General features: G+C 44.4%; 1 protein-coding gene across 1 annotated transcript in view; it reads left to right on the top strand.

Annotated features, from left to right (window-relative positions):
• brsk2a (BR serine/threonine kinase 2a) overlaps nucleotides 1-26,579 on the top strand; it is a gene marked incomplete at both ends in the record, with an annotated part of 291,437 nt that overhangs the window by 143,584 nt on the left and 121,274 nt on the right. Inside the window, one exon of the mRNA XM_080762132.1 lies at nucleotides 21,600-21,694. Within this exon, the coding sequence (XP_080618258.1) occupies nucleotides 21,600-21,694 (95 nt within the window). The remainder of the gene's footprint in view (nucleotides 1-21,599; nucleotides 21,695-26,579) is intronic.

Raw genomic sequence — 26,579 nt, 5'->3', positions numbered from 1 at the left:
GGCCTAGTATAGCGCCACCAGGAGGCCACAACCTGACCTGGCCTGGTGTAGACCTTATTATTTAAAAAACAATGACAACTAGATAGTTGTCATTGTTTTTCCCCCCATGTAAATGAATGAATGACCTACTTCGGCATGCTACAGTGTCACAGAAAAGTAGCAGAATTGGCCAATGTGCAACGTATGTGTCGCAATGTGATGCGTCCGTCGTCAGCGTCGTGTGAACCTGAAGATCTGCATTTCGTTTTTTCAGTGCAAGCGAAAGTGGTGAAGTCTTATCCGTGGGTTGTATAAATATTTTAAATAAAATATTTAATTAATAAGTATCTTAAAATGTTAACTTTTATAAAAAAAAGAGCTCGTGAATAAATAATAACTGCTTTTGATTTGCTGAAACAGTAGAGGTTTCCGATAATGTTGAAAAGTGACACACGTGCCTTGCATGCCTCTAAAACACACACACACACACACACACACACACACACACACACACACACACACACACACACACACACACACACACACACACACACACACACACACAGATACACACACACATATGTAGGCGTGTGTGTGTGTATGTGTGTGTGTGTGTGTGTGTGTGTGTGTGTGTGTGTGTGTGTGTGTGTGCGTGTGCGTGCGTGTGTGCGTACGTACGTACACACCTACTGCGCGTGCACGTGTGTCCCGTCTGCTGTGACTGCCGTGTTGAGCCCTGGTGGTGTGGCTAATTAAAAGAAACCTGCTTGCATTATTCATGAGCCTGTAATTATGCATTCCTTTTGCTGAGCCACAGTCAGCTGCATTAAAGATAGATCTGAGTCTCAATGGCCCTACTTTCTATCTGTGTTTTTTACTCTCTCTCTCTCTCTCTCTCTCTCTCTCTCTCTACATTCTCAAAGCAGTATACAAATATGTTATACTATGTTAGTTCCATTGATCCATGCCGAACACAATCAATTGATTGATCATTAAAAAAAAGCACTTAACATGGCAGTTAAGTGGACACTTTAGACTAGAACACCTTTGAGATTTTCAAGTGGGCCCCGATCCGGAAACAAGTTGAAAACAGAGTATATCACTGTTTCTTCATACTCTGAAACAAGTTGAAAACAGAGTATATCACTGTTTCTTCATACTCTGAAACAAGTTGAAAACAGAGTATATCACTGTTTCTTCATACTCTGAAACAAGTTGAAAACAGAGTATATCACTGTTTCTTCATACTCTGAAACAAGTTGAAAACAGAGTATATCACTGTTTCTTCATACTCTGAAACAAGTTGAAAACAGAGTATATCACTGTTTCTTCATACTATGAAACAAGTTGAAAACAGAGTATATCACTGTTTCTTCATACTCTGAAACAAGTTGAAAACAGAGTATATCACTGTTTCTTCATACTCTGAAACAAGTTGAAAACAGAGTATATCACTGTTTCTTCATACTCTGAAACAAGTTGAAAACAGAGTATATCACTGTTTCTTCATACTCTGAAACAAGTTGAAAACAGAGTATATCACTGTTTCTTCATACTCTGCCATCTCAGTCACTCCTTCAGCCTGGCCGCAGTGTCCCGATGCCCATCCCCATGTTGGAGAGCCATGTTTTGTTTTTAAAAGGTGCAACATCTTTAGTTTTTGTCTTTTGTATCTTATATAAACACATAAATAGAAGAAAAAATGTATCTCCATCTCTCTCTCTCTGTCTCATTCCATCTCTCTCTGCTCTCCTCTATAAAGCTGTGGTTTCATCCATAAAGCTGCGTTCTGCGTTAATGTTCTAGTGTTGGGATTTGGGGAGAACATTCCTCTGACAGCGCTCTGCGCTCTGACCTCCGCTCACGTCCCGCCTATCCTCCATGCATCCTGGAATGCTGTGAATCTGTAGAGACGTCTCCCCGGGGGCATTGTGAACATGAGGATTCCACTGGCTCTCATCAACTTAATGAGGAACCTCATGCCTTCAACGAGAGGCAGCAACGGAAGTCTTCTTCCTAGAAGTTCTCTCTCACTTTAACATTTGTGCAATCTCCTGAGGAGAAAGAAATTAGACATTATGCTCTGTACATGGATAAATGTCTCTGTAGTTTCTGTTTTTGGGCAGGGAACTTTCTAAAGTAGCTATTGTATTATTTGGAAAACTATAAGTAAGGGACGACAATGGTACGTTCCCGGGTCAAACCCCGGCTCCCCCATGCCTAGTGTGAAAGAATCCTTGAGCAAGACTCTGCTAACTGCTCCTGATGAGTACCTTGCATGGTTGTGCCCGCCATCGGAGTGTGGATGTGTGCGTGATTGGGTGAATGTAATGCACAGTGTACACTGTACAGAACTTTGAATTAAGGTGCCATATAATTTACTGTAAATAGTCTCTGTCGGGTGGAAACCTCATTTGTCCAAAACTGTTACTTTTTGGGAATAGCAAAAGTAGCAGAGCGACTAACTCGGAACGATTTGTGTCGCGCCACATTTTGAGCTTGTGGATCTGCTACTATTGATGCTTTTGTGAGACGCGGTCAAGCAGGGCGTTCATTTAAATCAAAGAGAGTATCAAAGTCTCAAAGACCTGTCTGGGTGGGACATTCGGCCCACTGGTGTGACTGACTGTAGTAGTGGATGGTTTCACTTCACCTGTTGAGCTACTAGACCTGACACACAGACATGACAGAGATGCAGTCTAGTATAGCTGCTTTGTTTAATGCCTATATGATGTGTGTGTGTGTGTGTGTGTGTGTGTGTGTGTGTGTGTGTGTGTGTGTGTGTGTGTGTGTGTGTGTGTGTGTGTGTGTGTGTGTGCGTGTGTGTGTGCGTGTGCGTGTGTGTGTGTGTGTGTGTGTGTGCGTGCGTGTGGCAGTGATGCCAACCCGCGTGCCCTCCCTCGGAGTGGTGTAGCCAGGCAGAGCAGCCAAGAAGTCCAACCCCCTGAGAGGGGGAAACCGCCTCCCTCCCCTAGTTAACCCATTAAGACCTGACGCCAATTCTACAGTTTTTCTATATTTTTCTTTCAACAGTTTTCTTAAAAAAACTAGGTTTCTACAGTATGTCAGTGGTGCTCGATGTCAAGAACCCCCAAAATTATATATGTATTTGGCCACCAACCCGTGTCTCAAAATATGTTGTTCCAGGGAGCCCCCAGAAGCAAAGATTGGAGTTAAAAACGCTTGCTGTGAAAGAATAATATCACACCGCGCTATGTGCTTGCAAATCCGCTACTTTTCAACAGCTAAAGTTTAAAACAATGGTTAAAAGTGGTTAAAAGCTATAAGGTGACACAGATGCGTTCCAGGTGTTAATGGCTTAAGATGTTGGAGCTCTTCCGATGCTAGCTTCCGGACGCCGAGAGGGGAGAGGCGGGTTCTTGTGACGAACCGCAGCCGGTGTATATGGCGGCAGTGCTGGGACACCCACAGAGTAGAGGGTTTATATGGCATCAGTGCTGGGACACCCACAGAGTAGAGGGTTTATATGGCATCAGTGCTGGGACACCCACAGAGTAGAGGGTTTATATGGCATCAGTGCTGGGACACCCACAGAGTAGAGGGTTTATATGGCATCAGTGCTGGGACACCCACAGAGTAGAGGGTTTATATGGCATCAGTGCTGGGACACCCACAGAGTAGAGGGTTTATATGGCATCAGTGCTGGGACACCCACAGAGTAGAGGGTTTATATGGCATCAGTGCTGGGACACCCACAGAGTAGAGGGTGGAGCCGATGAGGAAGAGGGAGCCCCGACACCCACAGAGTAGAGGGTGGAGCCGATGAGGAGAGGGAGCCCCGACACCCACAGAGTAGAGGGTTTATATGGCATCAGTGCTGGGACACCCACAGAGTAGAGGGTGGAGCCGATGAGGAGAGGGAGCCCCGACACCCACAGAGTAGAGGGTGGGAGCCGATGAGGAGAGGGAGCCCCGACTGTGAGACTAATTTCCCGGGCCATCGATCTGACAAAGGACGGTGGAGGGGGAGGTGGATGTAGGGAGAGGAGAGGAGATGAATACCATACGTGGTGTTTGAGCCTGTCTGGTGTCCTGTGTGAGCTCCACCTGCTTGCCCTGTAAGAAACACTAATACCGGTAGTTAATATTCAATCAATCGGAAAAGTAGCCTATATCGATAGTTGGCAGCCGTACCGTAAATGAGCACACACACACACACACACACACACACACACACACACACACACACACACATATGCAGTCAAACAAACATGCAGTCAAACAAACAAAAAAAACCAAAAACAAACACACACACACACACACACACACACACACACACACACACACACACACACACACACACACACATATGCAGTCAAACAAACATGCAGTCAAACAAACAAAACAAACCAAAAACAAACACACACACACACACACACACACACACACACACACACACACACTAGTGAATCGAGTACTGGGATCCATGCTGGGAGGGAGAAGATCATTATTGGATGAGTTCATCTCCATCTGGAAGCAACTATCTTGGAGAGGAGCGAGAGCAAACAGAAAATGAAACTCTCTGAGAAAGCCCTGAGCCAACACAGGCAGATGCTTGTGTAGCTTATCGCCTGTCGGGTGGAAACCCGACAGGCCATAACTGTTATGTCCATAACTGTTACTTCCCAGGATTAAAATTCTAAAGTAGCAAACTTGTGCCATGTTTGCTTTTGTGACGCTGTACAGTATGATCAAGTAAGGCGTTAATTTACAAAAACAAACAATAAAAACACCAAAAGTTAGAATACGGAGATAAGAGGTTGCTGCCCGACAGTGTACACTGTACAGAACTTTGAATTAAGGTGCCATATAATTTACTGTAAATAGTCTCTGTCGGGTGGAAACCTCATTTGTCCAAAACTGTTACTTTTTGGGAATAGCAAAAGTAGCAGAGCGACTAACTCGGAACGATTTGTGTCGCGCCACATTTTGAGCTTGTGGATCTGCTACTATTGATGCTTTTGTGAGACGCGGTCAAGCAGGGCGTTCATTTAAATCAAAGAGAGTATCAAAGTCTCAAAGACCTGTCTGGGTGGGACATTCGGCCCACTGGTGTGACTGACTGTAGTAGTGGATGGTTTCACTTCACCTGTTGAGCTACTAGACCTGACACACAGACATGACAGAGATGCAGTCTAGTATAGCTGCTTTGTTTAATGCCTATATGATGTGTGTGTGTGTGTGTGTGTGTGTGTGTGTGTGTGTGTGTGTGTGTGTGTGTGTGTGTGTGTGTGTGTGTGTGTGTGTGTGTGTGCGTGTGTGTGTGCGTGTGCGTGTGTGTGTGTGTGTGTGTGTGTGCGTGCGTGTGGCAGTGATGCCAACCCGCGTGCCCTCCCTCGGAGTGGTGTAGCCAGGCAGAGCAGCCAAGAAGTCCAACCCCCTGAGAGGGGGAAACCGCCTCCCTCCCCTAGTTAACCCATTAAGACCTGACGCCAATTCTACAGTTTTTCTATATTTTTCTTTCAACAGTTTTCTTAAAAAAACTAGGTTTCTACAGTATGTCAGTGGTGCTCGATGTCAAGAACCCCCAAAATTATATATGTATTTGGCCACCAACCCGTGTCTCAAAATATGTTGTTCCAGGGAGCCCCCAGAAGCAAAGATTGGAGTTAAAAACGCTTGCTGTGAAAGAATAATATCACACCGCGCTATGTGCTTGCAAATCCGCTACTTTTCAACAGCTAAAGTTTAAAACAATGGTTAAAAGTGGTTAAAAGCTATAAGGTGACACAGATGCGTTCCAGGTGTTAATGGCTTAAGATGTTGGAGCTCTTCCGATGCTAGCTTCCGGACGCCGAGAGGGGAGAGGCGGGTTCTTGTGACGAACCGCAGCCGGTGTATATGGCGGCAGTGCTGGGACACCCACAGAGTAGAGGGTTTATATGGCATCAGTGCTGGGACACCCACAGAGTAGAGGGTTTATATGGCATCAGTGCTGGGACACCCACAGAGTAGAGGGTTTATATGGCATCAGTGCTGGGACACCCACAGAGTAGAGGGTTTATATGGCATCAGTGCTGGGACACCCACAGAGTAGAGGGTTTATATGGCATCAGTGCTGGGACACCCACAGAGTAGAGGGTTTATATGGCATCAGTGCTGGGACACCCACAGAGTAGAGGGTTTATATGGCATCAGTGCTGGGACACCCACAGAGTAGAGGGTGGAGCCGATGAGGAAGAGGGAGCCCCGACACCCACAGAGTAGAGGGTGGAGCCGATGAGGAGAGGGAGCCCCGACACCCACAGAGTAGAGGGTTTATATGGCATCAGTGCTGGGACACCCACAGAGTAGAGGGTGGAGCCGATGAGGAGAGGGAGCCCCGACACCCACAGAGTAGAGGGTGGGAGCCGATGAGGAGAGGGAGCCCCGACTGTGAGACTAATTTCCCGGGCCATCGATCTGACAAAGGACGGTGGAGGGGGAGGTGGATGTAGGGAGAGGAGAGGAGATGAATACCATACGTGGTGTTTGAGCCTGTCTGGTGTCCTGTGTGAGCTCCACCTGCTTGCCCTGTAAGAAACACTAATACCGGTAGTTAATATTCAATCAATCGGAAAAGTAGCCTATATCGATAGTTGGCAGCCGTACCGTAAATGAGCACACACACACACACACACACACACACACACACACACACACACACACATATGCAGTCAAACAAACATGCAGTCAAACAAACAAAAAAAACCAAAAACAAACACACACACACACACACACACACACACACACACACACACACACACACACACACACACACACACACATATGCAGTCAAACAAACATGCAGTCAAACAAACAAAACAAACCAAAAACAAACACACACACACACACACACACACACACACACACACACACACACACACTAGTGAATCGAGTACTGGGATCCATGCTGGGAGGGAGAAGATCATTATTGGATGAGTTCATCTCCATCTGGAAGCAACTATCTTGGAGAGGAGCGAGAGCAAACAGAAAATGAAACTCTCTGAGAAAGCCCTGAGCCAACACAGGCAGATGCTTGTGTAGCTTATCGCCTGTCGGGTGGAAACCCGACAGGCCATAACTGTTATGTCCATAACTGTTACTTCCCAGGATTAAAATTCTAAAGTAGCAAACTTGTGCCATGTTTGCTTTTGTGACGCTGTACAGTATGATCAAGTAAGGCGTTAATTTACAAAAACAAACAATAAAAACACCAAAAGTTAGAATACGGAGATAAGAGGTTGCTGCCCGACAGCAACGATATGCTGGCTTAGCTTTCTCAGGGCGGCGGTGGCTCCTCTGAGAAGCTATAGTTGCCCTCCGGCAGTGATGTGCGCACGGCCCCACCACAGCTCTGTGACCAGCCGACCCCCAACCGCAACACCAAGGCCCTGACCTGGGATCAGTGTCTGAGTGGAAGAACAACTTTGCTAATAGGGTTTATCCCCCGGCCGCAAGTTGCTCTCTCTAGCCCAGTGGTTCCCAAACCTTGTCATGTCAAGGACCACCAAATAGATTTATATAAGCTTGTAGGCAATATCTGTTATTTTTTAATAGCCAAAGTATACAATACTGTATGTTTAAAGTGGTTTAGAACCAATGCTCTAGCTATCTAGCCAGTGGCATTCACAGCACCTGCGTTGTGGTGTGGCAATCCCCTCAGCAGGTATTGTAGTGCCTTGCCGGGGCGTTAGTGAGCTCGTACAGTATGTCTGTCTGTCTGCCTCTCTCTGTTTCTCTCCATTTCTCTACAGCTAGACTGAATCAAAGCAGGTTTTTCACAGGTATACTGCAGAAAGTCTGGCATGAGCTTTTTCTGTTACCCATCTATCCCTTGTTATTCTCATTGGTTAGCGGTACCTCCACCCTCAGTACAGTGCCTTTTATTCATCTTTTCTTCTCTTCTTTCTCTTTACAACAAATTCAGTCAGCAATGTTCCACCAGCCAAAGCATCGAGCCACAGCAAACAGCATCGGTATTGAGTTTCAGATTGTTCTGCGGCCCAACAAGCCGACAACACCGCGGCTTTGTAATGCAAGCCATACCCGAGACACAAGACAAGGGGATCTGAGTCTATGCAGTGTTCATGATTCAGAGATTGATTGATATCACTCGTTCACTGCTGACATAGATTGTGACTAGAATGCCGTAACACTCCCAATCTTTCATTTTTACAGCGAGCATCACATCTTTGGAATGTTAACTCTGACTCAGACATGAATCAAGTTGTATTTCCCCCTATTTGAAAGATCTAAATGAAAGGGCTATAAACCTGTGAAGTGAAAATCAAAGTTGATTCTGATTCCGATCCAAGATCAACCTGTGTTTGAGAAATGAGGAAACATCCTGTTCCTTTGCTTTCACACACAACACATACAGCGCTCGGTATGCATTTTAAGTTCAGAGGATTCTGTGATATAGTTACATCCGCAATCTCCCTAATATCCAATAGCCGGTGTGAGATTCGTGCATCTATTATAAAGTCGCTCTCAATCTAATTGAATTTTCAGCATGGTACTACTGATACAAATCAGTGTCATTATCTTCAGCAGTGTGGTCAAACAAACATACACTCACGCAGGCACGCGCGCAGGCACGCACACAGGCACGCATGCACGCATGCACGCACGCACGCACAAATAACATCTACTGCGTGGCTGGCAAACGTATCTGTTGCCACGGTGACAGGTGCTGCTGGTTAGGGCCGATTTTATACTACTATTTACCGCTGTAGAGCCGAAATGATTTCGGCTCGTCAGACATTTTCAGTAGCACCGAAGACTTTACGACGGTACCCGCCCCCCCCGAACCTCAAATGATGTCACATTGTAGGCTCTACAGAGCCGAACCGACTTTTATTCGGCTATAAAATAGGAGTATGAATCACGCCTTACAGTAACCAGGTCCAATCTCATGCTATATCTGCACACTTTCTGATCCCTCCATTTTTGTTTAGTTTTACTATCATAATATCGTCTCTGTCGGGTGGATGGAAACCTCATGTCCAAAACTGTGACTGACTTTACAGGATTCAAATTCAAAAACAGCAAAAGTAGCAGATCTACAACTTTGAATCTTGGACGACACACACACACACACACACACACACACACACACACACACACACACACACACACACACACACACACACACACACACACACACACACACACACACACACACACATACAAGTTGGGGGTGTGACTCTGCTCCTGTGATACAACAGATTTATCTGAGCAAGTACACACAATCTGAGATCATGAAACCCCCTGAAGCAGAGCCTAAGATAATGATTACATGGACATAACATTGAGCCCTTCAAGGGCATATAGCTTAGCATATTGTACATGCAATCTTAGTGAAGGGGTGCAGTACTAAGTTCGGACACGTGTTTTGGTCCGGCGGACATTAGACAGACAACCTACCTCTATCCCTAACCTAGCCATAACCAACCTACCTCTATCCCTAACCTAGCCATAACCAACCTAACTATATCCCTAACCATAACCATAACCAACCTACCTCTATCCCTAACTTAACCATAACCAACCTAACTCTATCCCTAACCTAACCATAACCAACCTACCTCTATCCCTAACCTAACCACAACCAACCTAACTCTATCCCTAACCATAACCATAACCAACCTACCTCTATCCCTAACCTAACCATAACCAACCTAACTCTATCCCTAACCTAACCATAACCAACCTACCTCTATCCCTAACCTAACCATAACCAACCTACCTCTATCCCTAACCTAACCATAACCAACCTAACTCTATCCCTAACCTAGCCATAACCAACCTACCTCTATCCCTAACCTAACCATAACCAACCTACCTCTATCCCTAACCATAACCAACCTACCTCTATCCCTAACCTAACCATAACCAACCTACCTCTATCCCTAACCTAACCATAACCGCAAGCACGGGAGCAGCACATTTTCGAGCGGTAGTCCGACCGTTGTTCCCGCATGTCGGACTAATGCTCCGTCGGAATTGCGTCCAGATCCCTATAGTGAAGAACTAAATGCTGCAAGGAGAAGGCTGGGGAATTGTGGAGGGAGTTATTGATCCTTGACAAGCTGCGGAAGAGGTGCTGTGACCTTTGCTGAGCTTGTAGTATGAAGAGTGAAGAACAAACCTTTAGGATTGTGGCGTATGCTTGTTAGTGAAGGAGATTGGAGAGGGACTGAAGGCCGCCTGCTGCCGGTAAATGTACTCGCCCCTTCTGCAGCGTGACTGCCTGAACAATTGCGAAGTTCGACATGGCATTTGACACAGCAACTAAGGAAGTAGCCATGTAGTCTTTTCCGTGTGCACATCACAGAACCAGCGTGATCCTTTCTAAAGCTGCCTAAGGCCATTGACTGAGCCATTAATTTAGTCCCCTATTGTAACATGCTGTCTGATTGGCAGAACTCATCAAATCTCCCACTTCATGTCTGCTCCGTACAGCCCTCATCCGCATGCAGATGTATGCGTACGTGCGCTACCTCTTCAGAATCTTCTCACTTCCACGGCAGGCCGTCCACTGCAGACCCTGTGTCCACTGCTGGCCACGGACCACCCACGCACACAAGTATGGAGCAGACAATAGTTGTAGGTCAGTCAAGTCCAGAATGTCAGGACGAGTGCTGCGTGGTTCTGATTACTTCTGCTGGCAAGGTGAAGGTCGGCGAAATCCCCTCGCTGTGATGCACGACTTTGAAGAAATACAGTTTTTAATCGTTTGAATGGTTTAGTTTGAATGCATTTTTGAATAGACAAGGTGTAAACTAGGGCACAACTGGTTAACTGTTACAGGTACTTCTAACCTGTGTATAGTGGAGTAGATGTGTGAAGCACTGGAAAAAGATTATACTTAAGTAGTTAAGTAAAAATACCATAAAATTGTACAGTAATTGAGTAAATGCAGGAGCTACTTTCTCTGCTGAACACATGGTAGAGATGGCTGTCAGAACAGGTTTTGTAACTTTGGTCTAGAGATGATGAGGGACAATTATTTCTGCAGCTGCAGTGAACCTAGACAATGAACTCATTAGTAGATCAGTGCTGGCACTGTTGTAACACAGCGCAACAAAATGCCACGCCAGAATGCATTTGAGTGTTTCTCTATTTGGGGGAAGAAAAAAAAATCTCATGTCGGTTGCTATCACTAAGTGAATAGTTTCTCAAGACTGAAGACAAACGAGTTGGCTACAACATAAAAATAACCAGATGTAATAACTAAGACACATATCGTTGCTGTCGGGCAGACCTCTTCTCTCCATAGTTGTCTCTCTTTTTGTGTAATTTAACACCCGACTTCTTGATTATACTACAGCGTCACACGAAAGCATCAAAAGTAGCAGATCCGCAAGCTCAAAACATTTAGAGCTGCTACTTTTGCTATTTGTTTATTTGAATTCTGAAAAGTAACAGTTCTGATCACGTGAGGTTTACACCTGACAGTCACAGATACAAACTCATTTGTTTCGCCTTTGCAGTGAAGTCGTGTACTGTAAATCACTCTTATACTGAAAACCAAATTCCTCCAAGCCAATATAGTTATAGATGTCTAGCAGGAATTGAAATTCTAAAATATATTGACAGCTTCCAGTTCTCAACAGTTTTCGGGCAGTATTATCTCTCTGTATCATTTGAAGATTGTGGAAGAAACAGTTTGGCTTGAGAGATTACTAACGGATCGAACTAAACAACATGTTTGTTGAGCGAGGTTGAGATGCGTTGGGCATGTGTTGGGCAAACATTTTGGGCAAAAATGGTAATGCCAGGCAAGAGGAGAAAGAGGAAGGCCAAAGAGGAGGTTTTATGGATGCAGTGAGAGACGACATGCAGGTTGAAATCGTTGATCTGCTGTGTCGACCCCGAAGGGAATTAGCCGAAATGAACAAGTTTGTCAAGCTTCTATTGTTCACCACTATTACTTCAGCGATCTCTTTGTCACTCTCTTGCGTGTTACTTTTTAGGTAATGGAAAAAGGAACCTGTGTCCCAATGGATGTCAATCTGCGATTTTGCATGACACTCTTGTAAGAGTGTCTTGTACAGGATGGGCTGTATTTTGCGTGTCTTAAGTACCAGGTCTTATTACTTAACTTAAGACCTGGAGATGTGATCAATGCCATTTGGCTATTCTGAGTGCCCAAAGAGCATTGATCACGCCTCCAGGTCTTTAGTTTACTCAAGTTAGGTAATAAGACCTGGTACTTAAGACACACAAAATACGAGTCTAAACTGCTGTAGAGCAACAACACAGTGTGGTACGAGACGTAAAAGAAACCCAGCTCGCATAGGATGTTTGTGCCAAAAATCTTTTTTTTTGTTAGTCCAAACTATGAGAAAATGATGTTTGTGAATGGTTTCCGGACCCCACCCCGTTTCTGGGGCGTCATCTATTTGGGACCAGAATGCCAGCAAGTTAATGTCCGATTTTCATAATATTAGACATGTTATGTATTTTTGTTTTGATTTCTTAAACTTTTAAAGTGTCCAGAAGAACCTTTATTGACTTTTGGTAGGGGTGTTTCCCCACCTGGGACCCCCCGGACTGATCCCTGTGCCTATCTTAATTAGCTCTGCTCCTGCTCCAGAATAAAGTCAAATTAGATCAAAATTGAAGATTAAAAGTAGCTGTAGCTGGGCTCTGATAACCAAAATGAGTAGTAGCTAATACCAGGGTTCTTCCACAGGGGGCTCATGGGTCCTTAGGGGCCCACCAAATCTTTGTGGAATAGGAACTTTTTTATTTATTTTTTTATATTAAACCACTTGAACCATAATTATAGTATCCCTATTCTGAGGAGAACTTTACTTTTGAGATTGCATTTGAGATTGCATTGAGGTAAAGAGAAAATGCTCTCAAGCAACGTAAATTGATTGAGTTGCACTGTGGAGGCAATCTGTTCCAAGAGAAGACACCATTGATGAGTCTGGTGTCATCAGCACTTGTGTCAGATGGGGCAAAAAATTACATTCTTCAGTTTGCAGATAAGGGCCAGAAGTGGTTTGTTTCTGAACAATTGATCTCTACATCAAGTCTCCTTTTTTTAATTGGATGGAAACGAAAGTACGTATTGGAGACAAAAGTTGCGTCAGGAATGTGAATTCTTTCTTTGGTCTGGAGATTCTTTCTTTCTTTCTTTCCTTCCTTCCTTCCTTCCTTCCTTCCTTCCTTCCTTCCTTCCTTCCTTCCTTCCTTCCTTCCTTCCTTCCTTCCTTCCTGATCTCAGACCCAATCAGCCAACGTGTTTTGCATCTGTTTCTCGTCACTCTCTTTTGAATGACGGGCCTCGGTCAAGGCAATCAGCTCTGCTTTCACTCACTTCGTCCTTGCAAAACAAGAAAAAAAAAGAAAAACGTATTATTCATTAACAATATGTCTAAGCCCTACGGGGATTCCCATAACCCATGCACACACCAACAAGAAAACGCTATTGTACTTGTACAAAGTTCTCGATCTGCGTTTTCCCTCCACATCGGATCATTAATCACAAAGGCATATATGGAAAGTAGAGGAGCTACCGAGCCGGAATGGAGGCCGCGGGGTCAGTCGATGTTTGTCCTCTCCTCTCCTCTCCTCTCCTCTCCTCTCCTCTCCTCTCCTCTCCTCTCCTCTCCTCTCCTCTCCTCTCCTCTCCTCTCCTCTCCATGGTGGAGTCCCTTGATGGTGTCATTATTCCGACACTGTTGTGAAGGCAGGAGCTTTTGAAGCTATTGATTAGGGAGGAGGGATAGGAGTAGGATCGATACACTTGCTGATTCAGTGGTGTGGCAAACACGGTTGAGACGCAACAACACAGGCTGATTGTCTGCGAGTGTGTGTGTGTGTGTGTGTGTGTGTGTGTGTGTGTGTGTATCAGTTAATATATGAGCTCATTCTGACACTCGTTAAGGGAGCAGAGCATCCGTCCCCCAGAGACAGAACACCTGCACCTTTTAAACTCATCACCGCACGCAAGCACGCACGCATGCACACACACACACACACACACACACACACACACACACACACACACACACACACACACACACACACACACACACACACACACACACTTAATGCTCTGGCATTCACTCTCTCTTTCACACACACACACGGAAATACAAAAACACTTTTTATGGCGTGTCTCCTAGAAGGCGAGCTGTCTAGAAGACACACACACACACACACACACACACACACACACACACACACACACACACACAAGCAGCGTGCGCACGTGCATGTGTCCAATCAGTACCATCATTCTTGTCTATGCTGCCAGTAGGAGGAAGTAGATCCTTGAATATTTTTAACATAATCGTGAATCGTTTTTTGGCGGGTGATGAAAATGTTTCACTTTTTGTGAATTCATCATCTCAGTTCCACTGTCCCGCCATCCCTCCATATTTGGGCAAAGCATGATGTAATCAATATGATGAGATCCACAGGGAAAGCCATGGCGTTATCAGATCTCCTCTTCTTTTAATGTGCAATACTTTTTGGACAAATTGCAAAGTCCAATAGACACTCACTCATGCACAACGCACACCTAATTCAGCCCTCCTTTGACTACAGTGCATATGCTTGCACCTCTTGGTTTTCAAACATCTCTATGTCACTAAAGACCAAGCTCCAAACCTCCCAAAACTAACTAAATCGACTACTTCTCGACCTGGGGCCCATGACCCATCTTTTTGCAACCCATTTTGATAGCCTAGGGTGGCTCCGGGTAGAAAACAGAGTAAAGCAATTGAAATTGGGACTGACATTTAAAATTGTAAATGTAGCTTTACCTGACAAACTACCTAAAAAAAGCTAGCGCCAGCCACAGCCACAATACAAGAGGAAGCGAGAACAACGATCTGGTATCACCCACTTTCAAAACAAACATGGGTAAATTATCCTTCACGTGTGGAATGACCTCCCTCAAAGAATGCAAATCCAAATCCCTGGCATCCTTTAAAACAGGCCTGAAAATCCACCTTTCAGCATGCCAAAGGGAAATGATTGCCCCCTTTAGTCTAGTGACTACCCCCACCTCCTTATAACCCCTTCTTTGTTTCCCAAACTGTACATATATATATATATTTTTTTTTTACCTTTTATGATGATTAGATTTTTTTTTGTTATTTTTCATGTCATGATTATGAATTGAATACCCTGGACCTGAATGGAAACAAGACCACATGGACTTTTTTCGGTGACCCCTTTGGATGTGTGTTTGAATGTAGGCCTACCCTGTACTGATTACATTTCTGCAAAAAAGTATTCAATCAATTAATCAAAACTCACATCTTTGCTTCCCGGCTTATTTTCAGATCTGAAAATATGTTGTCTCAAACTATTGTCAAGGACCCCAACAATTATATAGCCTAATATTATATTTAAGTTTTGGGGTCCTTGACATGAAATAGTTTGAGAACCACTGATATAGTTTTTCAGAAAACTGTCATGATTTAGAAGACGTTTGTAGAATCTGTGCTCAGGTCTCAATGGTTTAACACCTTTTTGCTGAGGGCCTACTGGAACCCTAGACCCCGTGGAACCCGCCCTAGACCCCATGGAACCCTAGACCCCGTGGAACCCACCTTTGAGAACCAATACTTCGGGCCTTGACCCAGAAAACGTTGCCCTGTTGGTGGATAGAATCACAGACAGATGACATGCTATCACCCTCTGTTGTTGCAGGAGACTGGAGAGAGAGACTCCAGAATGTTGAGAGGGAGAGAGAACAGAAGTGATTTCTTAAAAGAGACATCCAGGCTACATGTTGTTGTTGTTTGGGGAGTAAAACAAGATATATCGCTGCTCTGATGGCCACGCGTTGCTTGTTATTGAATGTGACACTTTTGAAATGTTACTGTGGGGACAGATAGATATGCCGCAGGTTGCGTTTCACATTTAACATTTTCTCCCTGTCAGGGGAGGCACGCAGCAGAGGAATCACTCACGGGACTGTTTGTGTCCGTGAGCCCATCTCGTCTGTCTGTCTGTCCGTCCGTCCGTCCGTCCCTCCATCCGTCCGTCCCTCCCTCCCTCCCTCTCTCGGCTGCTGGTGAGAAGACAGATGGTGTTGGAATCCGTAGAGCCATGTTAACTTTCCCTGCGTTGTTGTTGGCAGGCAAATATTTTCTCTTTTAATAATGTATTTATCATGATTACAGCCCGTCTCCCTGGCAACCACGTGAACATAGTGTTCCCATCATACAGGCCTAATGGGGCTTCTCTGATCCTTCCCAGCATGGTTCAGCGTACATTACGTCGCCTCCCTCTCAGTGCTGCAGGACTGTACTGTACTGTAGTTCTCAAAGCTTTTCATGTCCAGGACCACCACATTGATTGTGTACTTGGCTGCGGATCGATCCCCATCTATAGGGACCCCCCAGAAGAGAATATTTGTGTTTACAAATGCAAAATGTTTCAACATTTTTCAAACACTTTCACTGTTTTTCCCCCTTGTATGGGGTACTTGCAGCATGGCTCAAAGTGACACGCTGTGAGCTTGTGTTTATGCTTTTTTTGAATAGCCAACAAAGTGGTTAAAATGATGGACCCCCCCCCCCATGGACCTCTGGTGGTTCCTTGATCCTATTTCGAGCAGCACTGCTCTCTATTGGTCTCACCGTTAATTGTTCTCCTCTCTCTGTAGACACACTACCCCCCTCGATCCTAACTCATCTATTTTGTCTTTCTTTCTCCTCCACATCGCAGCGCCTCCACTCCCCAAAGCCGCGGTCCGCTCTTCATTATAGCTTAATTATCTGCATGCCGGGCCATTTCAATAATGCACTCTTGTGCAATTTTGGTACTCAAACTTCGAGTCTATTTGCCGCCGTGGTCTCTGACTTCTCAGCACGCCTCCCCATCATCATCATCATCATCATCATCATCATCATCATCATCATCATGTCTCATGTGATGTCCTCTGTGTTTCTGTGGTGTCGGAACACTCATCTCTCTCTGCTCTTGCGTATCTCGCCTCCTCAGGGCCCACTGAATCCCATCCGGCAAAAAATAATAATAATTAAATTAAATAACAAAATGAAGAATTTAATATTATATAATTTTCTAAAACCATTTAGATAAAATGTCTGGGAGTGTTGAAAGGAGTGCATTGGTAGTGAGGAGAGGAGCGCAAAACTGAAATGCCTCCAAGAAGGCAGGTTTTTGAAAGGGGTGAACCGTGCTGCCCTGAACATGGTTCTTCTCTATGGCGTCACACAACATAGAAGAACCTCTATGGCGTCACACAACATAGAAGAACCTCTATGGCGTCACACAACATAGAAGAACCTCTATGGCGTCACACAACATAGAAGAACCTCTATGGCGTCACACAACATAGAAGAACCTCTATGGCATCACACAACATAGAAGAACCTCTATGGCATCACACAACATAGAAGAACCTCTATGGCATCACACAACATAGAAGAACCTCTATGGCATCACACAACATAGAAGAACCTCTATGGCGTCACACAACATAGAAGAACCTCTATGGCGTCACACAACATAGAAGAACCTCTATGGCGTCACACAACATAGAAGAACCTCTATGGCGTCACACAACATAGAAGAACCTCTATGGCGTCACGTCACACAACATAGAAGAACCTCTATGGCGTCACACAACATAGAAGAACCTCTATGGCGTCACACAACATAGAAGAACCTCTATGGCGTCACACAACATAGAAGAACCTCTATGGCGTCACACAACATAGAAGAACCCGGGAAACATAGGGATGATCCCCTCTCTGCAGAACCACTTTTTGTTCCAGTTGGCACCTTTTTATGGCTCTACAGTGAGCAGGGCTCAATGCAGCGCAGGCCTGCTATGTCAGCTTTCCATCTCATGTATTGTGGTTTCACCCGACTTCCATCCAACATGTGTTCAGCAATGAGCTGTCATATATTCATTATTGTCTCCACCAGGCCGAAGGCATGGGGAGAGAGAGAGAGAGAGTGTGTGTGTGTGTGTGTGTGTGTATGTGTGTGTGTGTGACTGCGTGTACGTGTGTGTGTGTGTGCAACTGTGCGTGTGTGTGTGTGTTTATGCATTGCAGTCACACAGGCGGAATCAGGCAAGGCTTTGAGGAATCCCTGCGTGTTTCCTATGGCTGTTGTTGGCTTACCTTAGTCCACATTTACGATGAAGCTGTAGAAAAGCTGTTGTGTATTAGATCAGTGGTGGATGGACCTATCTCTCTCTCTCTCTAGTGGTGGACGGACCTCTCCCCCCTTCCCTTCCTCGGAAGCTGAGCTGTTTGAGTGGGATTCCCAGTAGTCCTGACCTCACCAGCCAAGCTCTGCATGTTTCAAACACTCCTGTTAATGTGTGTGGGTGGGTGTGATTGTGCATGCACATGCATTATGTGTGTGTGCGTGCGTGCATTCGTACGAGCGTGCGTGCGTGCGTGTCCGTGCATGTGTGTTTGTGCGAGTACTTAGTCTATAAAAAATGCTGTGCTGTGAAACAGGCTGTAGCATACATTTCTTTCTGCTGTAGTCGTACAAATGCCACATTCTAATTTACTGTACTATAAATGGCCGTGGCCACGGTTGGTTCATTCTTGGCATTTCTGAGCAACAACGAAGTCAATAATGAGTCCCATTCAATGGCTGGTCATCTGTGCCCCGAGGGAGGGCTACAGTATGGCGCATGATGGCTTACAGCTCGGCCTTTATTGTCTATCCGTGGCTAACTCAAGCGGACTGCATCAAAGCAGTTTAGTGCATTATAGGGATCAATAACACGAATGTCCTTCGTTCTTTTAAAGCCTTTATGACTCACTCCACCACACCACAGCCCAAGGGGGGGATTTCATTACCGCACTAGTGTCTAACACATTAAAAGACATTATCGGCATCGACTACATGAGGTTACAAGCCGTTATGCATCGCTCCACATCAGTCAATGTAGATTATGCGAAAAGAACGACAACTTGTGTTATAGGAAAGGAACTAGCCAGGATGCATGCACGCACGCACGCACACACACACGCACGCACGCACGCACGCACGCACGCACGCGCACACACACACACACACACACACACACACACACACACACACACACACACACACACACACACACACACACACACTGTTGCAGGTCACCCTGCCACTGAGACTGAATTTAACGCACAGGGTTAAAGTTTGAATTATTATTTATTGTGTGTTTTTTGATTGACTCCATTGAAGGGAGCAACTACCAGCTGTGGGGTGTGGGGAACATACCAACAGTGGGAGGGTTTATTTAGAGAACTCTTATCTTTCATTATATTTTGTGGATCAGACAATGTGGATCAGACAAACTGTAGGTTTTTGTAAATAATATGTGACACTTTAAATGTGTGTATGAAATGAGAAGTTATTGTCTCTGTAAATGGGGCTGTTAATTGTGGAAGCAATTCAGGTTGGTACCAGTGGGAGGGGCCTAGCCTTTATAAGAAGGGGGACCTGCCATTGTCCAGCTGTTGATGTAGCACTGTAGTGGAGGGAGGACCAAAGAGGGCCAATCTGTTCAGCCATTTGTAAATAGCATTGCTGTATTGTTGGAACACCATTTTGTTGCACTGGTCACTTTTGGGAAAGGTGAATAAAACAGTATTTTTGACTATTCTTGCTGCTTACTGTATGAGTATTCCTGCAAAGGTGGACATTTTTGAGTGTTTGAGTAATTTTGAGGGATGGTTTAGTGCCATTTTTGAGCACACACTACCCTCACTCAAGGACAGAGTGTGAGACACAGTAGTGTTTAAATTATTAGTGGAGTAAAAAGTACAATATTTGCCTCTGAGAGTATAGTGGAGTATTAGTAAAAGTTCTGAAAATTGGAAATACTAAAATTGGAAAGAAAGGATACTTGAGTACATTTACTTACTTTCCACCACTGCTGCCAAGGCACTTTGGTGTTCCGTAGGCCATGTCCAGTACAGGTGTGCCTTGGGATTTTGTGACAACCACGCATTAATATTGCAATATATACAACTACACAAAAAAGTTTTTATTGAATTGAATTGTATTATTAAACTTTGTAACTTTCCTCTTCTACCCCAGATTTGAACCCTGTTTCCTGCGCTAGTGCTGATATTATTACCATTGAGCTAATAGAGTCTGCCTGGGGATAAATTGACCATCAAGTCAAAATTCATGCCAGATCCTATGTGAGACATGACCCTTCTATTGATGATCTCAATAGTGAAACAAAATACAACCACCCCCCAATTGAATAAGTTATATTGTGTTAACGTACTCTACCATTGTAAAAAATTGTCACATCCTCACACTGTAAGCTCATAAGATTTTTAATTAAAAAGAATAGAGGGCATGCTCATGCATAAAGTGAGTGAGAAAGTGAGTTTAACAGTGCACCCCCTAGTGGCCCTCTCTGGACCAACATGCCCTTTTGTCAAGTCCATTGATACACTTTTCTTTCCTTGTTTTGTATTATTTGTACGTGTATAGTATGTGGCCCATGGTGACATCGATCAATTCTGGATTAAAAGCTTATAATATATTTATTTATACATTTGTCATGATGTTGTATGTCCGCAGTTTACATCCAAAAGAATGTGTCACTCTCTCGGTTCTGCATTGCTGTACTGGAGAAGTATATCACTGAGGGCAGGCAAATTTGCTTTTTGTAAGCGACTTCGTCATTCTGGGCTTGTGTTGTCTGTAACGTCGCTTGGGCTTGTTTTTCCATACCTGGTTGCTGGTTTCTCTCTCGAAATCTGGCGTGTGTGTGTGTGTGTGTGTGTGTGTGTGTGTGTGCGTGTACTACACGTGGTGACGCGCAAGTTTGTTTACTGTGTGACTAGTGTCATGGCGGAGCCCGCGTTTCAAATGGATATATTCCTCCTTATGTCCTTCAACTGCTCCAATCCAGCACAAAGAACAGTCAGAGTAAGTTGTTGAGTCCAATGCATATTATGATCCCATTCTCACCGCCGCCACGAACGTACGCTTAGCTTGATGCTAACGCGACCCCCCCTCTCTCTCTCTCTCTCTCTCTCTCTCTCTCTCTCTCTCTCTCTCAGCAGGGAATGCTTCAAATTGACATTGGTTGTTCAAGTTAAATTGATGTGTTGATGTTATTATGATATGTACCATAGGCAATATGCCAATATTGAAAAAAGTTAAAATGACCAGAGAGCAGGCTCATCAAAAATGTAGGTTAGGCTGTTTCTGCTGTGCAGACGTGTTTTTGACCCGAAAAGAATGACTTTATAATCGGAAATAACCGATTTTTTTTTAATGTTGGCAATTTGACCCCTCCATCTGTGAAGTACTGGATACGGCTGTGTGTGTGTGTGTGTGTGTGTGTGAAATGTTTTGTTGCAGCTGGTGCATGGTTCCACGCGCCAGATAAGGTGCCCTTTTGTTTCACTTGAGCACCTGCCCCTCAAAGTGTCAATCAGATAGGACTTTTCTGTTTGGATGTATGGGCTGTCAAGGCCAGAATGTAATATGATATCTACTGTATACAACATTTTGTCTTGGTAAATGTATGGTGCATTTATATAGCACCTTCATCCAAGGCGCTTCACAATGATTGTGTTCGGCACAACTTGTCCTAACAGATTGTACTGTATGTGTGTGTGTGTGTGTTGCAGGGCTGGTCAAGCTGGGAATCCACTGTGTCACATGCCAGAAAGTCGCCATAAAGATTGTCAACCGGGAGAAGCTCAGTGAGTCGGTACTAATGAAGGTAAGTCAACCAGTCTATATGGGTTCCATTTTTAGACGTGCCTGTCTTCTCTTCGCTCTTTTCCTCTGAATGTATTTTTAGAGTGACTTCTTCCCTTTCCAATTAAATCTTTGATAGGCAGTATAGTTTATATAAGTAGCCCGTGGGTACAGTGATGTGTGCAGCTGATGATGACGGCCTAAACGTTCAATATTGTAAATTGTGGTGGAGTTGGATTTGGAACTTTTGACTATATTTAATGGGAATCCAGTAGTTATCCTTGTAGCAACCGTATAGGACCTGGCTAAGATATGTACAGTATGCGCTTCATTTGGCGGAGAATATCTCCATGTTCTAATATGACCGCTGCGAACAACGTGGGAACTGTGAAAAATTCTCTATCCGGGGCGAAATACCCGGAAATGACCACACCAGATAGCTACTTCAAACATGGCTCTATCTTCTAAACTGTTTGTGTGACAGATTTAGTATTAGAGTTGGAGTTTTGGAGTTATTGGAGTTTGATTAATCACTCAACATGTAACAACATATAATGTGGAATTTGCACATAATGCAGGAGGCAGCAGGATGTTGCGTTACTGAAAGGGAGCGCTTCCAAACTTCTTGACATAAAGTAGCTCATAACATGTCTAACTCTATATGGTGGATTTTTATGAAACAAACACTTTGCAGATAGAAACAGCACCATTCAAGCTTTTCGTACAGCTGCAATTCTAGTGAGTTTGACATCATATATTTTAGTTTTCAAATAAGGGGACGATTATGTGAGACCTTCTAGGTCCTCAGACAAATGTCCACTGAAAATACCTGGGACCAAACTCCAAACAAAGGGTGACTGGGCCTTCGCAGTGGTTGCTTCAGTAGACTGCTTTAAGAGCATGTTAAAGACACATTTATTTCTCCCATGTAGTTCTTACCTGACTCAATTTTACATACCTATGTTTAGTGATTTGCTTTGTTTATTGGTTTCGTTCATTTCTATATTGTATTTTTACTTTATTGTGCTCTGTTTCCTGTTTGTTTTAACTTGTTGATTGCTTGTTCTGTGCTCACTTCAGCACCTTGTAACTTTGTTTTGAAAGGTGCTTTATAAATAGAATGTACGTACTTACTTACTTACTTACTTACTTACTTACAGTACGTCAAGGAACGGTTGCCAACCCTATACTGACAATAGGGTAAGGTTGTTGTTCATAGATCTAAGCTGAGAAAACGTTGTTTCTGGGTTTCTTCTGCGGTGGTTTTGTGGCAGCGAGGGCGTTTGCCTGACCACAGCGGCACAAACGCTCCATTACTGGCATGACGGGTGTCCTTCGTAATCCTTACAGTTCTGCCTAGGCACCTCCTAAAGTAGAGACTCTCTTTAATAGGCTCAAATCATCCTCACTCCCCCACACTGCTATATACAGAAACTTCTAGAGGGGAAAGAAAATGCTATTTATTAGGTCTCCCGTTATTCGTTAACCCCCACACACTCTTTTTTTTTTTTAGGTCATGAAAACAGTAGGGAGGAGAAAAATATGTCCCAACGCCCCTCGTGGGCTGCATGCCTTATTTAGTGCCGGCTTTTGTGGAGGCGTGTCTGTAATTGGCCCTCACGTCTGTGTAGTGGAAGAAGTACACTCTTTTCTCTCCTTTGCGCCATATTTTCATGATTAAAAAAAAATAGCAGATCTACAAGCTCATAGTGCGGCTATTTTTCAATACCTAAAGTGTAACATAATGCTTGAAACACCAAAATGGGTTCCCGCTGAGAATGGGCTAAGCTGCATCTTGCATCTTCGTGACTCTATACTGTGTGGGAGTACCCTGTGCGGTACGAGAGACAGTGTTGCCATGTCTGCTTAAGCGACTTTGGGCTTGTTTTTCCGTTGCTTATAATTATTTGTAGTTGCATGTTTGTTTTAAAAGTGAAATTATTTGGGCTTGCTTCCACATTTTGTAATTATTGTTTAAACCAGTTCTCAAATACTTGCGTATCAAGGACACCCAAATGAATGTATTTCTCTGCAGAACACCATCTGAAAATGTTTGTCGCAAATGTCTCCCTAGTCGCTTCTTTTTATGCTAGTTTTCATAGACCCATGGGTGCTTATTTCTCTAACAAAATCTGGCGACAGTGATGAGAGAGAGAATTAAGGAGAGAGTAAACAGGCAATGAGAGAATACATCCCTGCTGTGAGGTAATTGTTTGTTATGAGGGAAAGTGGGAAACAGGCAAACAGCAGCATGTGAATTTGTGCAGGTTATCTGCAAATGGAAAAAGTGGCCTGCACACATTCTGCATCACTCCTGGAGACATGTTATTAGAATCCAGACCGAGAAGCCCGTTTGATAAACAGTTGGTATTTATTGGCCTCCTGCGGTGTCAGTTTCTCTCTCTCTCTCTCTCTCTCTCTCTCTCTCTCTCTCTCTCTCTCTACAGTAGCTCATATACTGTATGGCTAAACAGCCAGCCTGATGCGAACAGGAGCAGCATATTACATGTGAATATTTTCAGTGACAGTTGTATCAGTGGCTGTACAGTAGAGCTGCTGTGTAGCTGTGCTACAGACGGTGGTGAAAGGTGACAAAGAGCGAGGTACAACCATGGAAGAGAGTGTGCTTTTTCACCTGCTACCATGCACAGAATCCTGACACGCAGTGATTCTCAGACGTATTAAATAATAACCTCTGTGACTAAGAGTTACAGGTCCATTTGGGACCCCCTCAAGGAACTCTTAAAGATGGAGTGCCGAGATTTTTTTCCACCCTAAAACATGATCATCAGGTAATATTATTGAGTGGTGCAACCACTCTAAGGAACAGCAATGTCTGTGTTCACCTATTTGTCCGCCTATGTGTTGGTTCACCTATGTGACTACCTACGTATGTGTTGGTTAATGAGCACCAGTATAATGCGTACCAGTTGGGGCGCTGTTGTGCCAGAAACAGAGAGAGAGAGAGTGCTGCACTGTTGCCTGCTAATGAGAGAGAGAGAGGGGGGGGGGGAGTATTCAGGCCAAATTAGAAAATAAGAAAACACTCAACGGTCGACTACATCTCCTACCTATCATAATGTACTTTTGGGACTATATTAAAGTAGGCCTACTATACAAATGCAATGCATTTCAACAAGCTGTGACCAAAACACAAATAACTTTTTTTCAGCCTTATTTAACATTACCAAATGTAATCAGATGTACAAGGTATTTGTATTTACTGTCTGTTTAGCTATCAAGTGGTTAACATTGATTATATAGTAGTTACAGTAAGTATAGAGCTACTGTACTCTCTCTTACATTTGCATTACAATGACAGTCATTTATACTGGGCTCACCACATGAACACTTCAACTGCCAGGTATTAGGTCATTATTTACAGAGGTTTGTTTTGTGTGTCTTTGAGTGATCATTGTCGAGGTAACGCAGCTGTTGCTAGGCGTGGGTTACGAGTTGGGTCCAGCTGTGACCATGGAGAAGAGAATCAATTAGCTGTGTCTGTTCAGACCGTCAGGAAGAAGTAAGACTCAACTCTGACCTCTGGGGTTATCTTTATTTTTGTTTGTTTTTCTGTTGTTTTTTCTTCATTTTCATCTCTTTCCATGAGGGTATCTTACATTTTTTGCCGTTGGTAGTCATGGATGCCAGTTCCCACCTATACCCTGAAAGAGACCTGTCCTTTTTTGGCAGCGTGCGTGCGTGCGTACATGCGTATGTGTCAATTGAATAATGCTGCAGACCATCAGTAATCAGCAGAGAGGGCGAGATGCGCTATGGCTCCAGGCTTAGCTCTGGTTCATAGCGTTAGAAGGACTTTTCCTTAACCCTAGGGGAATTTTTGAGCCTCTGCACACACTTCACAGGCTGCACAGCCTCTCGTCTTAAAAATATCACCAATACAAAGACGGTTTTGTGGAGTTTTTGGACAAGAAGTAAAATAATTCACGCTATATGGACCAGAGATAGCTGCAGGTTATAGAACAGTGGTTCCCAAACTTTCTTGTCAAGGACCCCCATATTGACACTTATTAGCCCGTGGACCACCATTTTGGTCTATGCCAGAGACATTTGGTTCCATTTGTACATTCTCAGAGTTGTCTTAAGTTCCTCTCTCGAAGAGAGTCATATGGGGTGCCGCCACCTGGTGGCGCAAAAGCACAGAAACTCTGCATGTACTCACGAACAATTCCATTGGATCGTGAAAGTGTCGCTCACGGTGACATCCCCAACCCCACCCACTCGGTATAAAACCGGGGGTTGGTCCCGTGAGCGTCATTCCTCTACCTTTCTGCCGCAGATGCCACATCGCTCTGACAAAGACCTCACCACCGGCTGTTGAAACTGTTTTCCCTTGAACGGACGAGTTCTCTCATACTTGTACCTGGAAATTCGCAGCCCCTGCGAGGTGTTCTCTTTACTCACGAACGCAGAAAAGATCTCTCCAAGCAGTAAGTCCTTCTACGGACAATAAAACGCAAGTCTGCAGTCACGCGGCTTGTCGTTTGGTCCTCCCTTTTCCCCTAGCTTTGCGCTTAGCACTCAGCTAGCTTACTGCTTAGCTCGGACACAGTTAGCTGCTACATCCAGGGTTGCTGCTCGCCCGGTTAGCTTAGCCTCACTAGTGCTACTAGCCCTCAGCTCCCCTACTTAGCGAGCCCGCCGTTAAAAGCTTAGCCGTCAGGCACCCTTTTTCCCGTCTTTTACGCTATCTGCGTAGCTACACGCTAGCTACGTCCCGCTGTTAGCCCTCGGCCTACCGGCGTGGTGCTAACCAGCTACTAGATAGACCCACGGCCCGTAGCTACAAGCTACGTCCCGCTATTAGTCCTCAGCCTACCGGCGTCGTACTAATTAGCTACAGCCTCGCTGACTGCCCAGCTAACTACCGAGCTATCTTCAGCCGT

The sequence above is a fragment of the Protomyctophum bolini genome (assembly GCF_963924005.1).
Source record: "Protomyctophum bolini genome assembly, chromosome: 4".
Classification (NCBI taxonomy): Eukaryota; Metazoa; Chordata; class Actinopteri; order Myctophiformes; family Myctophidae; genus Protomyctophum; species Protomyctophum bolini.
Note: the sequence above shows the minus strand (reverse complement) of the source record. Positions and strands in the feature narration are given on the sequence as shown.